Genomic DNA, 21,600 nt, shown 5'->3' on the forward strand with positions numbered 1-21,600 from the left:
TATGTTAATGAGGTGACTTTAGGAGTCCACCTAAGGGTGGGGGCTGGTTGCCAGGAGAACCAACCCTGTTGGAACTTTCAGTCCTACCCCCCAAGTCCTCCTGGGAGAGGAGAGGAACTAGAGGATGAGTTAATCACCCATGGCTGGAGATACAGTCAATTATGCCTACGTAATGGGGCCTCCGTGAAAAGTTAAAAAGAGAGGGTTTGGAGAGTTCAGGGTGGTTGAACATGTGGGGAGTGCTGTGCCTGGAGAGATCATGGAAGCTCTGTATGTTTCCCCACGCCTTGCCCTGTGCATCTCTTCCATCTGGCTTTCCCTGCGCTATAGCCTTTTATAATAAACTGGCGATCTAGTCAGTACAATGTTTCTCTGAGTTCTGTGAGCTGTTATAGCAAATTAATTGAACCCAAGGAAGGGGTCGTTGGAATCTTCAATCTACAGGTGAGCCATCAGATGGTCAGAAACACAGGTGACGACCTGGACTTGCAACTTGCTTCTGAAGTAATAGAGTGGGGTTGGTGTAAAAAGATTGCTTGTGGGGTGGGGAACGCCCCCTCCCACCCATACACATATCTGCAGGTGGAAATCGGTGACCAGAACCTTTACCCTGCTTAAAAACTTTCCACAGTTTTCTGCTGCCCTTTAATCTTCATCCCCTTTTAAGGCTTTAGAAGGTGTATGAGGGGCCTCCTTCCTCTCTAATCTCACCTCTCTTTAAATTCCCTCTCACTCTCTATATCCGACCCACCTTACACACAGTGCGCTTTCCCTGGCTTCTGGGCCAGTGGACAGGCTGATCTCCGGCTTCACTTTTCCTTCCTCGCCCAGCCCGCCTGGTCTGGCTATCCTTTCTACATCTTTCAAGCCTGAGGTAAGATATCACTTCTTCTGAGACATCTTTCTGGTCCCCTGGTCTAGGTGAGGTCCCCCGTGTGCGCTCCCCAGCACCTGTGGCTCCCCTTCGGTAGCACATTTAGAACTCAAATTTGCAAACTCCACGAGGGTAAGAATGGGGCCTATCATATTCACCACTATACCTCTAACCCATGGCGCTGTGTCTTGTCCAGGGTAGGACTACCTATATTTTCCTTATATATTTTCTCTATAATTTTCTCTGTTTTTTCTTTCCCAACCAAAGTAAGAATAATCGAACTGGGCACCATGCTCCATCTGATTTGATCCTCATTTTTCTCAAAGACCAAAATGTGGATTCACTACAAAAGAACTGATGATTTATTTCTTCATTTATTGGAAGGTGTCTGTAGCTCTTTAATAGAGCAATAGGGACTTTTTAAGACAAAGTACATTGGTCTGTAAATCCCTTAATCTCAGGAAGACATTTTTAATTACTTTGGGACACAATGTGCTGGAAACAGAAAATCACCATTAGAAAGAAGTCTTCATGATATCCTGTCCTTGCCTGAATCTCTTGTTGGCGTGCTTAGATGAGCACAGTTAGGCAAGGCACTGCCAGCTGCACAAATGCAGGCCGAGGCCCTTCCCAAAGGAGGCCTCTCTCTGGAAATCATTTCTACTGTTTAAGCAACTATTATGAGTCTCAAGATCTTAGATCTAAACAATTCCTCGTATAGAAGTCAGTGAGCCAAACGATCTCTAATGGACCTTTATCATTTAGCTGCTCAGTGCCCAAATAGCCTTCTTTTTTGGGGGCAATCCAAGACAGGCGGGAGGCACAGCCTTATCCCCCATTAGAAAGGTGGAAGGGCACAGCGAGAGTGACGGCAGGCCAAGCAGATATTCCTGCTGGGAACTTAGAATCACCACATTAAAGTGTAAGATCCATGGAGAGAGAGATTTTTTCACAGCACCTCCAGCAGTGTGGCCTGGTTGTAAGTGGCCTGTGGTAATGACCTCGAGAGCAGCATCCTTAAAAGACTGACGTCAGCAGAATTTCCTTCCTGGCTTCTGAGCTGGGTTCCCCAGCCTTCCTGGGATTCAGTGAGCTATCTGTTATTTCTCTAATAAATTCCTTTTCATTTAAGTCACCCAGATATCTGTCGTCTGGAGTTCAGAACTCTGGCAGGTAAATCCAGCATCCGAGCTCCCATCAGGCACATCGCTAGAACAGTCAGCATGATAAGCAAGGAAGCTGATTGTGACAGAAGGAGACCTATGCCTGGTGGCTAACAGGCTTTAAGTTAGAAAATCACTGATCTCTTCAGTTTCCTGTATAAAATGGCAAGGTGGTCATCTTCCTACCTATCCTGGATTCTATGAGAATCAAATGAGATAACGTTCATAGGAAGGGACTTGATACATAGAAATGGTGATGCAAATGCAAGGGTTATCAGGGCTTAGCTAGCAAAATAGGTTAGAGGCAAAACCAAATAGGAGTTAAAAAATCAGTCTACTTGCAGACGAGGATTACTCCTTCCTCACAACCTGAGATGTCTCTGCAAGGATCCCCCTTTGTCAGGGGTCACCTGTGATAGAGCATTTTCAATGTTTATGTGGAAAAGACTCAGGATCGCGTTTTAGTTCACCCTTCGAGACTTGTATAGGGACTCTTTATCACCTAAACATCTTTTGGGAAGAAGAGTATATATTATAAACAGAGTTTTAAGCAAACATCATGTATTTAGCATTTAGTATGTAATAGAATATTTAATATTTGTCTGATCTGTGGGAGTTCCTACTAGTCAATTAGGAAAGAATCTGTCTGATTTGGAAAATACGTTCTGTTGGCCGGAAAGCTAAAAGCACTAAGATATTCTGAGTCTTCAGGAGAGAGTGGTTCTTTAGGCCAAGAGTTCAGATGAATACAACTGAGAAGAGCCCTAGGATTCCTAGTTGCCTTCAGAGAAGTTAATGAATGAATGTCTTCTTTCATTCATTCATTAACATTTGCCGGGTAGCTGGGTTCTGTATTAATCAATGGGACGCAGAGATACTAAAACACAGTCCCTGCCCCCAGGGGAAGCTTTGGAGGATCTAGATGTTGCTTTTAAGTCGCCTCAATTTTAGAATCTCTGTGTATGATGGCTTCCTATGGTGGCTCACATTTCTCCTTGTAAACAGTTTATTATTTCAGGCATTTATATTTTTCTCACTAACTGGACTTACAGAGTGCGGACAGCCTTAGACATAAGCAAAGTGCCAAGTTAAATTTTCTTTCTGAGGGCTGGCATTGCGGAAAGAGCATAGCTTTGAAATCAGAAGCAATGGTCGTTCAAATGCCACTGTCATTGCTGATTATCTGTGTGATTTTGGGCAAATTACTGAATTTCTCTGAGCCTTCAACCCAACAAGGTTATTGTTAGGATTCAGTGAAATCATAATACTTGGTGCTAAGCAGATACTCAAAAACATGAAGCATTTTCTTCCTAATTCTCCACTGTTCCTGCTTCCTCGGGGTCTTTTTTGGGAAGCTTTTCCTCCAGAAGCCTTCCCACGTTTCCCAGGCTGGGCTAATGACAGCCTCTCCTTGGTGCCCATGTGATCCCCTGAATTTACCATTAACACTTTCCATGTTATTGTGGAAATAACCTATTTATGTGCCTGTCTCCCCTTGTGAGGCTATATGTTCGCTAAGGACACAATTATTTTTTTTTGCCTAGTAGTTTTCGCTGCTTAGTGGATGCTTAGGAAATGTCTGTGGATTGGTTTTATGCAAATAGGTTAATAAATTGTATGTACAGGATACTCCTTATCTAATGTTTCACGTGCCCCCTCTGATTTGCACTACTGTTTGAGGAAGATCCTTCTAGATTGAGGAGGATAGTTCCTCTGCCTTAGGTTTTTGGTTTGTGCTCTTCCTACCCCATCCCCTGAGCTCTGCAAATGATATTTTAATGTGAAAATGTTACTTCTCCCAAATAAAACACCTGCATGCGTTTTTCCAGAGTTTAGTTTAAGGCAGAATTTCTAAAAGTATGTCCAGTTAAGTAGTACCTCATATTCCAGGGGGAAAAAGATTGTTAAGTAAGGTTAGAAAATGCTTTGACAGCATTTCTTTATTGCTGTAGAGATTCTCAGATCCTTTATTTGATCATGAACCTTTCTTTTTTCATAGAGCATTTCACAGATCTGGTATTATATAGAAATATCACTTTGAGAAAAGCTGGAATTGGTATCACTGAACTGAATTTCAGACTTTTGAAGGCTGCTTAAAGCTGAGTCCTTGAGTAGTTGTCCTGTGGGTTATCTATTAGAGGTCTGACTTTACGTTTCCCGATGTACTATTTTTGCAGCATGTCTACAAGTTGTGAAATAAATAAATAAATAAATAAATAAATAAATAAATATATATAGTGCTAATGACATTGAATAAGCAGTACTTAAGGAATGTACCAGAAAATAGCATGTTACATTTGCTTCCCTTCTATTTCCATAAAGTTTATTGAATTTATTCATTTGACAGGTATTACCAGCCAGATTCTATGTCAGAAAATAGGGATGCTTCTTAAGTGTAGCCTGGGGCACTCCATGAGTTCTCTGGTCCCTTTTAGGTACTAGAAGGCCTTGGGTTCCCTCTAAGTTCCTCTGCAGAGAAAATTCAGTACCTGCACAGGCCCGTGGAAGAAGTCCCACATGTATCAACCTGTCCATTCCTTTTGTTAAAACAAGGAAACACTTCTGTGTGGATTGTCTGTAGAGAAGTGCTATCCTGAGTCCTCTTGAGTGACCCACAACTGTGATGCCTAGAGGACCCCATCTCCCCACAATCCGGCAGCTGGGGCACTGTGGTCCTTCATCGTATGGGTTGCTGTGAAGTTGTATGTGCCAAGTAGCTAAATATTTTGAACGTGACGGGAGGGAAAGAAAAAGCCAGGGTGGTCGGGGTGAAAGTGAGAGTAGGGAAGAGGCCAGCGAGGTAAGCAAGGGCCAGACCCTGTGAAATTTTGTAGGCCATATCAAGAATTTTGGATTTTATCTTCAAACAACAGAAAGCCACTGAAAGTTTAAGGAGAGAAACAACATGATCACATATGCTTTCTGAAAGACTCACTCTTCCCAAAGTCTGGAAGTTTGTATGTGATGGGGGATGTGTGTGTGTATCCTGGACAGTCTATATGAAAAAAGGATTTATAGGGCTGCAGTTGGCCCTGCTGAATCCCTGCCCTCTGGTGAGCGGGCCAGGGGTCAGCCTCGATGGTGGGGCTCTGAAGCTGAGGCTGAGGAAAAGTCTCTTCACTGACCGTACTTCACTGGGTTTATTTGAGGTGTGGGCTCTGAGTTGGGCGGGAAGACAAATCCAGTAAGGTGGGGAGATGTCTGAGTGGGCTTCAAAATTGAGAGGCGAGTGCCAGAGTCAGAGAGTCAGCGAATCTAGACAGAATGGGGGTCAGCGGAGAGAGCAATGCCTGGACCAGGCACAGAGGTTTGGGGAGGCAGCCTCCGCGTGGTTTCTGGGCCAGCAACCTGAATTTAACTGGTCAGGGTTAAGGCAAGAAGTCTTCATCTTTTCAAAAACATCATCAATTCCACTTGGTTAGATTTCACTTACAAGTTGTTTAATAGGGTGCCCTGGCTGATACAGGGCTCTGAATTTTCCGAAACCTTGATGAGAAGCAGGGGGCAATGTGGGGACACACAAAAATTGTATATTGTCTAATGTTTTTTTTTTAATTGAACTATAGTTGTTTACAATGTTTCAAGTGTACAGCAGTGATTCAATTTTATGTATACATATATATAGTTTTCAGATTCTTTTCTGTTATAGGTTATTACAAGATATTGAATATAGTTCCCTGTGCTCTACAATAGGTCTTTGTTTATCTATTTTATATTTAGTAGTGTGTATCTGTTAATTCCAAATTCCCAATTTATTACCCCCCCCCCAACCCCTGACCTGTCTAATGTCTTTTAAGCGAAAGGTGTTCAGTATTCCCTTCAGCAAATACTGTTTCTTTGAGCAAAATTATAAGACAGGGCCTTGGTTACAAAGGACAGGTCTACCCATTTTCTTGGGGGAAGCTGTAGAATCCCCGTTGACCCAAATGCAGATGTTAAATCATCTCAGTTTGGAAATATATAGTGTTGTGTTTAAACTTGTGTTGGTCTGTGAGTCTTGTTGCCCTTCTTTTGTTGGGAGAGGTGGAGTAGGTGGAGCTCAACCAGAAAAACAACAACAACAGAAGAACAAAAAAACCACTCTCCGGCCAGGATAACCAGAGCTGGAACTGACGCTTGTCCCTGGGGGAAGGGTGGAGGTTTTGCTGGGGTTTGAGTGACTCCAGGTGTTGAGGATGAGAGGAGAGAAACTAAATGTGCTGATTAGGTAAGAGACTTTGTAAGATTTCTAGTTTAAGCTGTTGTGCTTTTGGAAACAAGGTGACAAAGCAACACAGAGTGGGGAGACGGCTCTTGTCCTCACCTCTGCACAGTCCTCAGAGCCTCTCTGGAAGGCAGGTTTCAGGAACACTGAGAAACAATCCCTTAAACAGAAACCCTTGAGCACTGAAAACAATGAAAACAAGAATCCTCCATGGGGCTGGGGACAGAGCTGGAGAGGAAGGACATGGCTCATATGGCATGGTCAGTGGAAGGGATGGGGTTGGTAAGCTTTTAAAAGGACCACTTCAGGGAATTAAAGAAATAATTTTGGGGGCTTCCCCGGTGGCTCAGTGGTTGAGAATCTGCCTGCCTAATGCAGGGGACACGGGTTCGAGCCCTGGTCTGGGAGGATCCCACATGCCGTGCAGCAACTGGGCCCGTGAGCCACAACTACTGAGCCTGCACGTCTGGAGCCTGTGCTCTGCAACAAGAGAGGCCGCGACAGTGGCCCGCACACCGCAAATGAAGAGTGGCCCCCTCTCGCCGCAACTAGAGGAAGCCCTAGCACAGAAACAAAGACCCAACACAGCCAAAAATAAAAATAAATAAATACATTTTTTAAAAAAAATAAATAATTTGGGACTTTGTTTGTGGGGCGGGGTGGGCAGGAGGGCTGGATTTCACTGGAAGGGATTAAGAGTTGTCATTTGAGGTAACAATATAAGGGTGACTTTACCAGTACCCCAGGATGGTGAAGAGTGTATATAATGCTCGAATTCCAGTTGAGTAACTTGACAGTAAGGATCTAACAAAGAAAGCCCGTCCCTTCTGCATGGCTCTAAACATGAAGATAGGAAGGAAACCTGCGAATTAGTGAAACACCCAGATGAACTGTGACTCATTTTCACTCCTTCAAAATCACAATGCAATTTCAATTTCAGTTTGAAAATTCCCAGTTACCTATTCTACCTTCACTGCAACGGCTGCAACATTTCACTTCTGGCCACACATATTCCCAACTACGTATCTTGGAACAGAGTGAGTTAAATACTTAAAGTCCATCAAGAGTGAGTTTTGGAGTTTGCAGGGTCAGCTAGGGTGATCTTTTTTAGACTCCTGAGGATTGAACAGACTCAAATTGCTTGGTGAGACAGAAAAGGATCTCTTTATAGTGGTACTGCTTCTGCATGCTCTGCTCCATATATATACATTTTTTCAGAACAAAGCACTGAAACAAATAATAACAGAAGCATTTCTATCTTTCCCTCTGCAGAAAGAATGCCTGAGGAGGCTGCTGTACTAGTTAACGTGATTGCATGCTGAATGCCCTAAATTCTTCTCCACAAATACCTCAAGGAGATGGTTCAATTATTGGATAAGACTTTCTATAATAAATCCCTGAGAGATAGAATACATAAAGGAGAAACTGGAGAGAAAAGATCACTCACAATACGTGTATGGAATGTGGCCTCAGGTGACGATTGTTTTCAGCATCTTAACTACTTTAGTTCTGTAGCTCTGGTGGGGAGGGGGAAGTGCAGGATAAATCCTTGCAATGGCGCCTGGGAATCCTCCATCTTCAGGTTGCCATGCAAAGTGTTTAGACAATATATGAACACTAGATGGCGCCCATAATCTTAAGACGTAGTAAAAGGCTAGTTGCCTTTTCTGTATAGGTGAGTGTGACTATCTTGTCGGAAAACAGTCAATTATGGGAACTATAAACATATCTACTCAAGCATTTCCCACTACTGGGGTCCTATGAGGTGCTCCTTATGTAATGGTTTCGTGGTCAAATACGTTTGGGAAAAACCATATACTTTATCTGCCTCTAAGGAGATTCCCAGTGTACACTGGTAAACAGATGTTTTTGAAAAGCTCTTCAGGGAAGAAACCTGCTCACTAGCGAACCCTTTCTCTCAGTAGCAACCTAATGCAATCCTGCTGTTCCAATATCCTGTGAACTCACTTTGGGAAATGCTCATCTAGTCCAAGCCCTGCCCCAAAGAAGGAATGGCTCAAACTATCTAAAAGAGGCTTTCCTTAGACATGGTTATCTGACACACTTTAAAAAACATCACACACATTCTTAAGGCAGAGTAGTTAGTAGTAGTAGTATTGATTGAGTACTTAGAGTGTGACATGCTCTGTTCTAAGTGCTTTCTTCTCTTTCCTCAGTTTGCCATCTCTATCTCTACCTATGTTAGATGCATTGATATACAGTTGGCGTGGATTTGCGGTTGGTTGAATGCACGGATGCAAAACCTGTTGATACGGAGGGCCGACTGTATACATTGTGCTATGCCATTTTATATAAGGGACCTGAGCAGAGTGGATTTTGTTATCAGTGGGGTGTCCTGGAACCAATCCCTCGTGGATACCGAAGGACAAGTGGATCTGCTTTTAGGCAGTAAGCATTTTGAGATTAGTCTATTTATCTCATTCATCTTTGAGATTTCAATTCCTAGTACAGAACCTGGCACATAGTAAGCCATTAATAAAATATCTAAGAAGGTTCTATAATCTATATGGGAGAAAAATTCTGGGAAATAGGAATGAACATTATATCCCTAATTAGAAAGGTAACTGTCTTATTATACAATTTCCTTCTTTATGGAGACCAATTGAGAGCAGCGATCTACCCTCCAGCTCTCTTTCCTGGGGATTCTATTTCTCTTCTCTAAACTTACTATGTTATTGTTAGCATAGCATAACTTATTTGCAAATTAATCTTACATGACTTAGAAATCTATGTATTGAACTTATTTATTTATTTAAATTAATTTACTTATTTATGGTTATGTTGGGTCTTCGTTGCTGTGCACGGGCTTTCGTTTTTTTTTTTAGTTGCTGCAAAAGGGGGCTACTCTGCATTGTGGTGCATGGGCTTCTCATTGTGGTGGCTTCTCTTGTTGCGGAGCACGGGCTCTAGGTGCATGGGCTTCAGTAGTTGCAGCACGTGGGCTCAGCAGTTGTGGCGTGCGGCCCCTACAGTGTATGGGCATCAGTAGTTGTGGCGCACGGGCTTAGTTGCTCTGTGGCATGTGGGATCTTCCTGGACCAGGGCTCGAACCCGTGTCCCCTGCATTGGCAGGCAGATTCTTAACCACTGTGCCACCAGGGAAGCCCTCTGTATTGAATTTTTTTTTAAAGGTATTTTAAAATTTATTTTGGTTGCATTGGGTCTTCGTTGCTGCACGCGGGCGTCCTCTCGTTGTGGCGAGTGAGGGCTACTCTTTGTTGCGGTGTACGGGCTTCTTATTGTGGTGGCTTCTCTTGTTGCGGAGCACGGGCTCTAGGTGCATGGGCTTCAGTAGTTGCAGCACGTGGGCTCAGCAGTTGTGGCGTGCGGCCCCTACAGTGTATGGGCATCAGTAGTTGTGGCGCACGGGCTTAGTTGCTCTGTGGCATGTGGGATCTTCCTGGACCAGGGCTCGAACCCGTGTCCCCTGCATTGGCAGGCAGATTCTTAACCACTGTGCCACCAGGGAAGCCCTCTGTATTGAATTTTTTTTTAAAGGTATTTTAAAATTTATTTTGGTTGCATTGGGTCTTCGTTGCTGCACGCGGGCGTCCTCTCGTTGTGGCGAGTGAGGGCTACTCTTTGTTGCGGTGTACGGGCTTCTTATTGTGGTGGCTTCTCTTGTTGTGGAGCACGGGCTCTAGGCATGTGGGCTTCAGTAGTTATGGCACGTGGGCTCAGTAGTTGTGGCTTGCGGGCTCTAAAGCACAGGCTCAGTAGTTGTGGTGCACGGGCTTAGTTGCTCTGCAGCATGTGGGATCTTCCCAGACCAGGACTTGAACCCGTGTCCCCTGCATTGGCAGGCAGATTCTTAACCACTGTGCTGCCAGGGAAGTCCCTGTATTCAATTTTTGTTTAGAGTTTTTGTTCTTGTGTTTTCCAGGAAGTTATAACTTGTCCTTACATGTCCAGTGCAGGCTGTAGATGCAAAATATTATCCTCCATATTCCATTGTTAATAATTCTATTCTGTCATTTTTCTTTCCATATTGTAATAATGTTTGAGCTTCTCAAGCCTGTTTATTATTTCCCTGCAGTGTTAAACCAATGAAATTCCAATACTGAGCCTTTAAACTAGACACTTTCTAGCCACAGTTTTTATAAATTTTTACAAGCTAAAGAGGAGAAATGTTCCCTTTTTCTTTTCAGTTGCAAAAAGCAGATGATATTTTCATTGTTGAACAATTTTTGCAAATGTTTTACATAAAAGACGGATATGATATTTGAACTTCAGAGATTTTTATGTTCTATGAATTGTAATCTCTAAGAAGATTGTAATTCTGATTGTTTGCCTTGCTTACTCTGTGGTCCTGGCAATAATATTTAAATGGATACATCTACTTCTAAAAGCAGAAATACTTGGGAGTTTTCTTTGTTGAGCCATAAGAAGGTTATTGGCTCATCTCTTTTTCTACCACACACAGAGAGGTTAAAACAAATAAAACCCATGACTTAGTGGATTTCTCATTTAAACAGAGTTAACAAGTCTAATATCCTCTCTGTGCCTCAGTTTATGCATCCTTCAAATGAGCACAATAAGGCACAGGGTTGTTATAAGATTAAATTAGCTATAACTGTGTCTGACTCAAAGCACCATGTAAATATTAGCTTGTTACAGTTCTGTGTGTTCCAGAGTGTGGTGTGCACACAGAGCAATGTGTACAAAGACGGTGCTGAATGAGACGGTTGTCAAGGTTTGGAAGAGAGATTGTGCTGTGAGGAGAAAGAACACTTATTTTGGGTCAAGAGACCTGCTTTTTTTTTTTTTTTTTTTTTTTGTGGTACGCGGGCCTCTCACTGTTGTGGCCTCTCCCGTTGCGGAGCACAGGCTCCGGACGCGCAGGCTCAGCGGCCATGGCTCACGGGCCCAGCCGCTCTGCGGCATGTGGGATCTTCCCGGACCGGGGCACGAACCAGTGTCCCCTGCATCGGCAGGCGGACTCTCAACCACTGCGCCACCAGGGAAGCCCCAAGAGACCTGCTTTTGAGCCCAAAGTCATAGTCAGTAGATGTGGAGCTTTGGACAAATCATTTAGCCATTCTGAATCCCCTTCCACTGATAGGAAAAGTGGGAGTAATAATAACATATCCTGACACTTAAGATTTCTTTGAAGATTCCCAGAATCAATGCATGTGAAAGTGCTTTGTGTCTGGGAAAGTGCTATGACAATGTGAATGCTGATTGTGATGAAATGACAGAGTGGTCCCCCAGTCTACATTTTTTTTTTTGGCTGCACGGTGCGGTGTGCGGGATCTTAGTTCCTGGACCAGGTATCGAATCTGCACCCCCTGCTGTGGAAGTGTGGAGTCTTAACCGCTGGACGGCCAGGGATGTCCCCAGTCTACAGATTTTGAGCCAGGAGGAGGAAGTATGTTCTAGAAAGTATTTTAGAGTCACTTTCCCAGGTTATAGTGACTTTCTTTTTTTTTAAAGTTTTTTTTTTTCTTTTGATGTGGACCATTTTTAAAGTCTTTTATTGAATTTGTTACAATATTGCTTCTGCTTTATGTTTTGGTTTTTGGCCTCGAGGCATGTGGGATCTTAGCTTCCTGAGCAGGGATTGAACCTGCACCCCCTGCGTTGGAAGCCGAAGTCTTAACCACTGGACCACCAGGAAGTCCCTATAGTGACTTTTTAAGGCATCACTATTTTTTTTTTTTTTTTTTTTGTGGTACGCGGGCCTCTCACTGCTGTGGCCTCTCCCGTTGCGGAGCACAGGCTCCGGACGCGCAGGCTCAGCGGCCATGGCTCACGGGCCCAGCCGCTCCGCGGCATGTGGGATCTTCCCGGACCGGGGCACGAACCCGTGTCCTCTGCATCGGCAGGTGGACTCTCAACCACTGCGCCACCAGGGAAGCCCTAAAGTTATATCTTATATATATGATTTAAGTATAGAAGAAGTAGGTGGGGCGAAGTAGTTGAAGACATGACATTGGGTGACAGAACAAAGGCCTGGCGTGGGACCTTACCCTACTTATCCTATACTCAGTCTTTCCAGACATCTGCTAGTTGATGAGTGAGAAGGAACCTGCATGTGTGGGAGAACCACAGAAACACATAAGGCGGGGACATGCATGCAGACCACTGGACACTTTGCTTAGGTCCACTGACTACATTATACAGGTAAATCATGTGTGCATGGGTAGGAGTTGGAGTGATGGTTAGCAAACATAAGGTCACTTGGAAAATTCTAGCTACAAACCATAGCTATAAAGCAAAAGCAAATTTTTCTAAGTATACAATGAAAACCACAAACTAAATGCTTCATTGAGTTGTGAACGATAACCTCAGCCATAGAACTGGGCTCCTTATGTAATTCTCTATTATTATTTGCATGTTTGCCAAAATTGCAGTATGGGCATGAACGCTCACAATGGATTTAACTACTTATCATAGAATTTATCCCAGGGAGGTAGCTTGATGTAGTAGAAAGAAGCACTCAGTAGATATTCAAATAGAAGAAAGGACCTGGGGAAGAAAGGAGGAGGGAAAGCAAGATGGAAGGAAGGATGGATGGCAGGAAGGAAGGAGGGAAGGATGAGGGGAGGTAGGTGGTGGGCATTAAAACTGAATATTTAAATCCCAGCTCTGACTCTTTAGTTAGGTTAACTCTGACAAGTTATTTAACCTCTCTGAACCTTATTCTTTTCATCTGGACATGGGGCAGTACCTTTCAGGGTGATTGTGGGAATTAAAAATTACTTTTATAAAATGCCTGGTAAATAAGTGCTTATTAACTCATTTCTAGTAATTTTTGTATTTAGGTAAATGGTCATGCTGCTACCACTTATCAGTGTCACCAAATTGTATATAGCACTATTTTATACATTATTCTTACATAGTTATATGCAACAAACTATATACATCATGAAGATACGGTTTTTAGAGTATAGTGATGGATTTTGAAAGAAATTTGGCATTTTGAAAAATAAGTAATATACCTAAAGAATGCATGCTTCTCAGTGTTCTATTGGATGCAAATATGTCTCAGAAAATCTAAATGAAAACACTAACACCTTTACCTGTATCTGAGGGAAGTAACACGCTTCAAACACCTGAACATCATTTAAATTACAACATGCACCTGAAGCCATAATGCTCTCCTCCACTTTTCCTTTGTAATTAAGGTGCTTTTGGAGTTATAACTGGGAGTGACTTTCTCTCAAATGGTGTCAGACATGGAGGGAATAAAGATTAAGAAGAAATACTCACAGATAGGATCTGGTCTCCTCTCTGGAGCTCCCCACTCAGGTCTGCTGGTCCACCAGCCAGAATGAAGGATACAAAAATACCTTCTCCATCTTCCCCGCCCACGATGTTGAAGCCCAGGCCAGTGGAGCCTTTGTGCAGGACCACCTTGCGCGGCTCCCTGTAGAAACAAGTGGAGAGCAGAGTTCATAGGGTGGCCCACTCAAGATTTACATTCCTTTTACTTTCACCAGGATATATGACACCAGCAATTCATTACCTGTGAAAATGGCTTCCCCAATTATGATAAATTTGCATATCAAAAAGATGCTAATATCAGGGCAGATGTCTGAACTCCTCACTGTAACAAATGCCAAAATACCATGCAAATTTATTCCTTAATTCCAAAACATTTACTTAAACTAGACTTACAAGTTTCCTTTGTTTAAAACATCTGTTCTTGTAATGAGCACTAGAGTAGTATTCAGTAGGATGGATGTATCCAAAAAGAGGGAGAGAATTTGGGGGACAAGAGACTAGACTGAATAGGTCAGACCATGAAAGATCTTACATGCCAGCCTGTGGGTTTGTTGTCTGTTTGATTGTTAATTAAAATTTACTCTGTAGGCAGTGGGGACTCACTGGAAGATTCTGAGGCACGAAGAATATTTAAATCCATTTTAGGAAGATTAACAAATGACCATAATAGGACTGATGGAGTTGGAAGCGCAGATATGATGGGAGACAGGAAAACCAGTGAGGATGTTGTCCAAGTAACCCACGTTTGAGGAAGTGACAGCCTGCCCAAAAGTGATGGCAGTGATAATGAAAAGAAAGGGTAACATGAGAGAGGTAATATGAAGGGAGGAACAGAGGGTCCAGAGATTGATTCAGGTATTGGAGGAGGAAGGAAGAACATCTAAGTAATTGGCAAAAGAGGGGTAGGTGGGTCATGAGGATGAGTATGATTTTGAAATGCTCAGTTCCAGGTACTAGTGGGACATCCTTGTGGAGATGTGCAGAAGCAGTTAGAGACAAAGGATAGGAATTTAGGTTCTCAGGACTGCAAATTCAGATTTGACGGTCATCAATAAAAGGCTGAGAGATGAAATCTTAAGGCAACAGTTCATTGAGTTTGTGTAGAAGCTGGAGAAATATGGAATGTAGAATTGTAAAGCATCTTAGAAGTCATCTAGTTGAATTTTCTCTATCAGTAGTTTCAAAAAATGTATTCTGCCAGCCTTAGGTTTGACCAAGGTGCTTTTTGTATCACCCACCCTCCTCTCCCAGATATCTCAGTTCCAATCATTAAAGCTTCCTCTTCTATTTTCCTGCTCTTAATGATGTAAGAATGGCAAAGAGCCATCCAATATATTTTTATACTAATGATTACACAGATTTTGTTATTTGCTATCACATTTCCTTGCACAAAGAGATGCATTATATCTATATTTAACCTTATTATGAGGAAGGATTTACAATGCACATCAGAGCTTGGACTATAAGTAATATGTAATAATGCTATGTATTAAGAGTTAATTCATTTTCTTCTGCAAATACTTTGTAAGCACCTACTATGTCAGGAACTGTTCCAGCTACTCGGAAAGTTTGTAAGCAAAACAAAAATCCCTACTATTATAAGCATACATTCTGATGGGGGTAGACCACTAAAAAGAAATAGATGCAATAAATAAGTTTGTTATATAGCGTGTTAGAAAGCAATAAATATTTTAAGAAAAAGAAAAAGCAGAGCAGTGTAAAAAGGATTGGTGCTTTCAGGGATGGGCCTGGGCAGGATTTATTGAGAAGGCGACAGTTGAGGAAAGACTGAAGGGGTGAGAAAACTAGTCATATGATATCTGACGGAAACATTCCAGCCAGAAAGAACAGAGGCCCTAAGGTGGGAGGGTGCCTGGTGTCATCAAGGAAGAGCTAAGAGGCCAGTGTGGCTGAATGAGTGAACAAGGGAATGAGAATGGTAAAAGATGAACTCAGTGTACTCGTTTTCTATTAATGAGTAGCAAATTGCCACAAACTTAGTAGTTTAAACTGCAACACCCACTATTATCTCACAGTTCTGTAGGTCAGAAGTCTGGGTGGGCTTGTCTAGGTTGTCTGCCTAGGATTTCTTAAGGTTGGTATCAAGGTGTCAGCCAGGCCAAACTTTATTGGGAAGCTCTGGGGAAAAATCCAGGTCCATATTTAGTTAGGTTGTTGGCAGAATTCTTGTGGTTGTAGGACTGTATTACATATATTTTATCATAAGGAATTGGCTCATGCAGTCATGAATGCTGAGAAGTTCCAGGATCTATAGTTGGCAAACTGGAGACCCAGGAGGGCCAATGGTATAACTTCTAGCTAAAGTTTGAGTCCAGAGTTAGCAGAAGACCAATGACCCAGCTCAAAGAAAGAAAGAAAGAGCAGATTCTCTCTTACCCAACCTTTGGTTTTATTCAGGCCTTGGATGGGTTGGATGTGGCTACCCATACGAGAGAGGACAATCAGCTTTACTCAGTACACTAATTCAAATGTTAGTCTCATCCAGAAAGTTCCTCACAGACATACCTAGAATAATGTTTAACTAGATATCTGGGCACCCTGTGGCCCAGTCAAGTTGACATATAAAATTAACCATTAGTCTTAACAAAGACTGAGGTCCCTGTTTTCTTGCTGGCTGCCAGTTGGAGGTCTCTCTCATCTTCTAGAGGCCACACATTTTCCTTCCCATGTGGCCCTCTCTATCTTCAAGCCAGAAATGGTACAGTTAATCCTCTTCATATCTGGAATCTCTCTGTCTTGTTCTTCTGCAATTAGCTGGATTTAACTCTCTGCTTTTCAAAGGGTCATGTGATTAGCTTAGGCCCACCCAGATAATTCTTCACCTTAAGATCAACTGATTAGTAATATTAATTACATTTGCAAAATCCCTTTTCCATGTAAGGTAACTTAACTGTAGGAGTAACACCAGGAGGTGGAGATCATGGGACCATTTCATAATTTTGCCTACAACAGGCAGAGAGGCAACAGGGGATAAATCCTGAAGGGCCTTGTAGACCATTTTAAAACTTTAACTTTTACTCTGAGAGAAATGGGGATCCACTGAGAAGAAGAATTACTTGATCTGATTTACTTTTTTTTTTGATTTACATTTTTAAATGATTACTTTGGTATAAAATAGATTTGAGGGGCAAAGTTTAAAGAAGTGAGACCAGTTAGGTGGCTATTGCTATATTTAGGCAAAATATAATAGTCCCTTGGACCAGGGTGGTATTAGAGGAAGTGGAGAACAGTGGATACATTTCCATCTATTTTCTTTTCCTGTTCAGACTGAGTAATTCCCGTTTTTCTATCTTCAGATTCACTGATTCTTTCTTCTGTCATATTTATTCTGCTATTGAGCCCATTCAGTGAGTTTTAAAATTTTGTTTATTTTATTTTAAAGCTTTAACATTCGATTTGGTTTTTCTTTATATCTTTTATCCCTTTGCTGAGGCTTTCTTTTTTAAAAAAAATTTATTTCAAGTGTGTTTGCAATTGCTCACTGAAGCATGCTGGCTACTTTAAAATCCTTGACAGATAATTCCAACATCTGTGTTATCTCAGTGTTTGTATCTGTTGATTGTCTTTTCTCATCCAAGTTGAGATTTTCCTAGTTTTTGGTATGAGAAGCAATTTTTTTTATTGTATACTGGACATTTTGGGTGTTATGTTGTGAGGCACTGGATCCTATCTAATCTTAGTCTTTTCCGCATAGTCTTTTCCGATTGGTTTAGGTGTAGCATGTAGATCCAAGTGAGATGGATATTCAGCTCCCTATTCGGCTCTGGTGACACCAGGGAGGAGAGAAAGTGGGGTACCAGCTAACATTTGACTTATTCTACCTGCCTGTCACTTGGTGGGGGTAGAGGCTCAGGTCCCATTGGACCCACTGACACCAGTGGTGGAGAGAAAGTAGCATGTTGACTAGCACCACCTTGAACAACCTTGTTTTGCCTCTTTGCCTCTGGGTGGGGCTAGAAGTTCAGCCCCCCACTGAGTCCCACTGACACTACCCTGGTAGGTAAAGTGGTTTGCCACTGAGTGCTGCTTCCTTCTTCCTCCTTCTATCTGTTGCCACTGCCAGGGGGTGGAAGTCCAGCTTCCAGCTGGTCCCTGCCAATACCAGGAGTAGGGGAATAGAATGCTAACCTCATTCCAGCTTGTTGCTGCTGGGTAAAGATGTAACTTCAGCTTTCCACTGAAAGTGGAGTCTCAACCAGCTACACCTCATACCATCTTATTCTGCCTTTTTGCTGCAGAGTGGGGATGGAAGTTCAGCTCTTGTTTGGACCACTGACACCAGCCCAGTGGAGGAAATGAAGGGCCATCTCATAATTGCTTCTCCTAACTGTCTCTGGTGGGGTCAGAAATCGAGCTATCTGCATGGTCTACTGGTACCACAATGGTGAGTGGACAGTTTTTTCTTTGGTATTTGGCTAGAATTAGGGCCAGTATTACTAAAATGTTCCCAGTTCTATTCGTCTACCCTTTACCCAGTCCTTTGGTTACAGGGAGCAGGCTTTTCTTGAGGCTACTTTATCTGTGCCTGTTGGTGGTTTCAGGGTATAGGCTTCTCTACTGCCCCATCCAGGATATATGGGAAGCAGAAAGGAAATCCAGATAACTGACATCAGTGTCATTCCTCTCCAAGCCAGCCTGACTTCTTTCCAACTTGTTAGAGTGTTGCTATGTTTATCATGTCTAAAGTTGGTTTTGCTTTTATAACAAGCGGGAGGATTAGAGAGGAATGGGGATACTCTATTTTGGCTGATACTGGAAGTCCAGGTTCTAGATACATTTGTGAAGGTAGGGGCCAAGAGGATTTTTGACAAAAAAAGTTATTATAAAAATATCCTTCTTCCCCCAATATAAAACACACACTCTTAGTGGGACCAATGACATTCAAGCTACAGATAATAAACAGAGGGAAGGAAGGGGGGCTATTATGACTCTTTATCTATACGTTAAATATTGTGCTTGATGCTTTCTGTGCATTATTCCATTTATTCCTCAAAACAGTCTAATGAAGGATGTATACTGATGTCTGCAACTACTTTGAAACCGATCCTAAAGGGAAGGTGGATTGATGACTGGATAGATTGAATAGACCAAGTATAGTAAAATGTTAAAAGCAGAATCTTGATGGCAAGTATATGGATGTCCATTATAACATTCTTTAAATTTCTTTATATGTGAAAATTTTTATAACAAAATATTGCAAAAAGTAAACAACCTGATGAAGAAATTATTTTGACAACTTTTTAGATTAGTGAAATAAGACTGCCAGCCCAAGTTTTTACTGAGTTTAGTAAGTAGCAAAGGCAGAATTAAGACACATTTTCTGTTTCAAAATCTCAGAGTACGATATATTCCAGAGATTGTCAATTGATAAGTTGGAGGCTTAATTTGACCCACAGTGTTTACAAATGTTTGAATTAGTTGCTCATATTTAAAATTAGGAAAATTTGCATAAAATGTGGATTTATGGCTTTACATGAAAAAAACCCAGACATTCTGTGAATACTGGCTCTTAATCTCATTGCATAGCAACAGTTGTCTAGAACATGGCTCTGTTTAGATGGGGCATTCATTCTCTAGCTTGCCTTGCATTCTCTAGTCTTACCTTTCCCTCACATTTCTCAGACAAAAATCTATAAGTTGCATCATATTTGCACTTCTTGCAAAGTTAAGAGGAAAGTATTGTACTCAAGGTTCTATCAAAAATGAGAAAATGAAAACTTTATGGAGGGAGCCTGATATTTTAATAGAAAAATGGGAGAGAACAAAATTTCTTTGGAAGTAAGGATTATCCTTACATGTTTAATAAGCAAAATGCTCTCTGCAGAAAGAATACAGCTTTAAAGATTATTATGAAACATCAGACCCCATTACATATCTATGTAACCCATGCAGGGGCATTTTGTTAGTGACCCTTTGCATAAAGCACATCATTCTTAAGTGATGGTAGTTTTTATTTATTTTCCTTGGACAAGTCTGTTAAACCAAAGTACTTGGAAACTTCTCAACTCTTGAGATTTAAATGTCTTTTTAAAAATAGAATTTTATATCAAAGTAAATTAGGATGTTTAATAAAAGGGAGAAATGCCAAGAAATAAATCTGTAAGATGGTATGCAAATAAAATGTCCGAAGCACACTCCAAATGATGTACTTTTTCTAATTTAAACTTCTTATACTGATAACCCATTACATTATATGGAAGATTTTAAAGAGTTTTCATGTAAAGATGAAACAAACAAATGAAGATAACAAAACAGAAACAGACTCACAGATATAGAGAGCAAACTAGTGGTTACCAGTGGGGAGAGGGAAGCGGGGGGTGGGGGTGGTGGAAAATAGGAATATGGGATTAAGAGATACAAACTACTATGTATAAAATAAACAAGCTACGAGGATATATTGTACAGCACAGGGAATATAGCCAATATTTTATAAAAAACTTTAAATGGAGTATAATCTATAAAAACATTGGATAACTATGTTGTATACCTGAAACTAATATAATACTGTAAATCAACTATACTTCAATAAAAAAATAAAAAAAACTGTTTTAATGTATATTTTTCTTGTCAGAGGATCAAAACCCTGTGGAAAATTAGAAGTTCTACTTTTTTATTTTAATTTTTATTTTATATTGGAGTATAGTTGATTTACATTGTTTTGTTAGTTATAGGTGTACAGCTAAAGGATTCAGTTATACATATAATCCATTCTTTTTCAGATTCTTTTCCCACATAGATTATTACAGAATACTGAGTAGAGTTCCTTGTGTTATACAGTAGGTCCTTGCTGATTATCTGTTTTATGTATAGTAGCGTGAGAAGTTCTGTTTTTCTGATGCTTAGGTAAGTCAACTTGTTTAAGGTAGTTGTTAAGCTAGCTTATTGTTCACGCAGCTAGTAAACATCACAGCTAGTCTTCTTTTTCAAGACAAATTTTTTTCTTCCAGTTTAATTGCGGTATAATTGGCATACAATACTGTATAAGTTTAAGGTGTGCACCACAATGATTTGACTCGCATACCTCATGAAGTGATTATCACAATAAGTTTAGTAAACATCCATCCTCTTATATAGATGCCGAATTAAAGAAATAAAAAATATTTTTTCCTTGCAATAAGAACTCTTAGGATTCAGTCTCTTAACAACTTTCATATATAACATACAGCAGTGTTAATTATCATGTTGAACATTAGATCCCTAGTACTTATTTATCTTATAACTGGAAGTTTGTACCTTTTGACTGTCTTCATCCAGTTCCCCCTCCTTCCCACCCTTCACCTCTGATAACCACAAATCTGATCTCTTTTTCTATAACTGAGACTTTTTTTTTAAACATCTTTATTGGAGTATAATTGCTTTACAATGGTGTGTTAGTCTCTGCTTCATAACAAAGTGAATCAGCTATACATATACATACATCCCCATATCTCCTCCCTCTTGTGTCTCCCTCCCACCCTCCCTATCCCACCCCTCTAGGTGGTCACAAAGCACGGAGCTGATCTCCCTGTGCTATGCGGCTGCTTCCCACTAGCAATCTATTTTACGTTTGGTAGTGTATATATATCAATGCCACTCTCTCACTTCATCCCCGCTTCCCCTTCCCTTTCCCCGTGTCCTCAAGTCCATTCTCTACGTCTGAGTCTTTATTCCTGTCCTGCCCTAAGGTTCTTCAGAATCTTTTTTTTTCTTTTTTTAGATTCCATATATATGTGTTAGCATACGGTATTTGTTTTTCTCTTTCTGACTTACTTCACGCTGTATGACAGACTCTAGGTCCATCCACCTCACTACAAATAAATTTCGTTTCTTTTTATGGCTGAGTAATATTCCATTGTATATATGTACCACCTCTTCTTTATCCATTCATCTGTTGATGGACACTTAGGTTGCTTCCATGTCCTGGCTATTGTAAATAGTGCTGCAATGAACATTGTGGTACATGACTCTTCTTGAATTATGGTTTTCTCAGGGTATATGCCCAGTAGTGGGACTGCTGGGTCGTATTGTAGCTCTCTTTTCCTGAGACAGTTTTTTAAGCGCAGTTTAGGTTCAAACAAAATTAGGAGGAAGGTACAGAGATTTCCCATAAG

The 21,600-nt window shown here is 41.3% G+C and overlaps 1 protein-coding gene across 21 annotated transcripts in view; it reads right to left on the minus strand.

Annotated features, from left to right (window-relative positions):
• DLG2 (discs large MAGUK scaffold protein 2) overlaps positions 1 to 21,600 on the minus strand; it is a 2,041,348-nt gene that overhangs the window by 353,481 nt on the left and 1,666,267 nt on the right. For all 21 annotated transcript variants that reach the window (XM_079928919.1, XM_079928924.1, XM_079928927.1 and 18 more), the window contains one exon: positions 13,475 to 13,631. In XM_079928919.1, the coding sequence (XP_079785045.1) occupies positions 13,475 to 13,631 (157 nt within the window). The remainder of the gene's footprint in view (positions 1 to 13,474; positions 13,632 to 21,600) is intronic.

This window comes from Stenella coeruleoalba, assembly GCF_951394435.1.
Source record: "Stenella coeruleoalba genome assembly, chromosome: 8".
In the NCBI taxonomy this organism is placed as follows: Eukaryota; Metazoa; Chordata; class Mammalia; order Artiodactyla; family Delphinidae; genus Stenella; species Stenella coeruleoalba.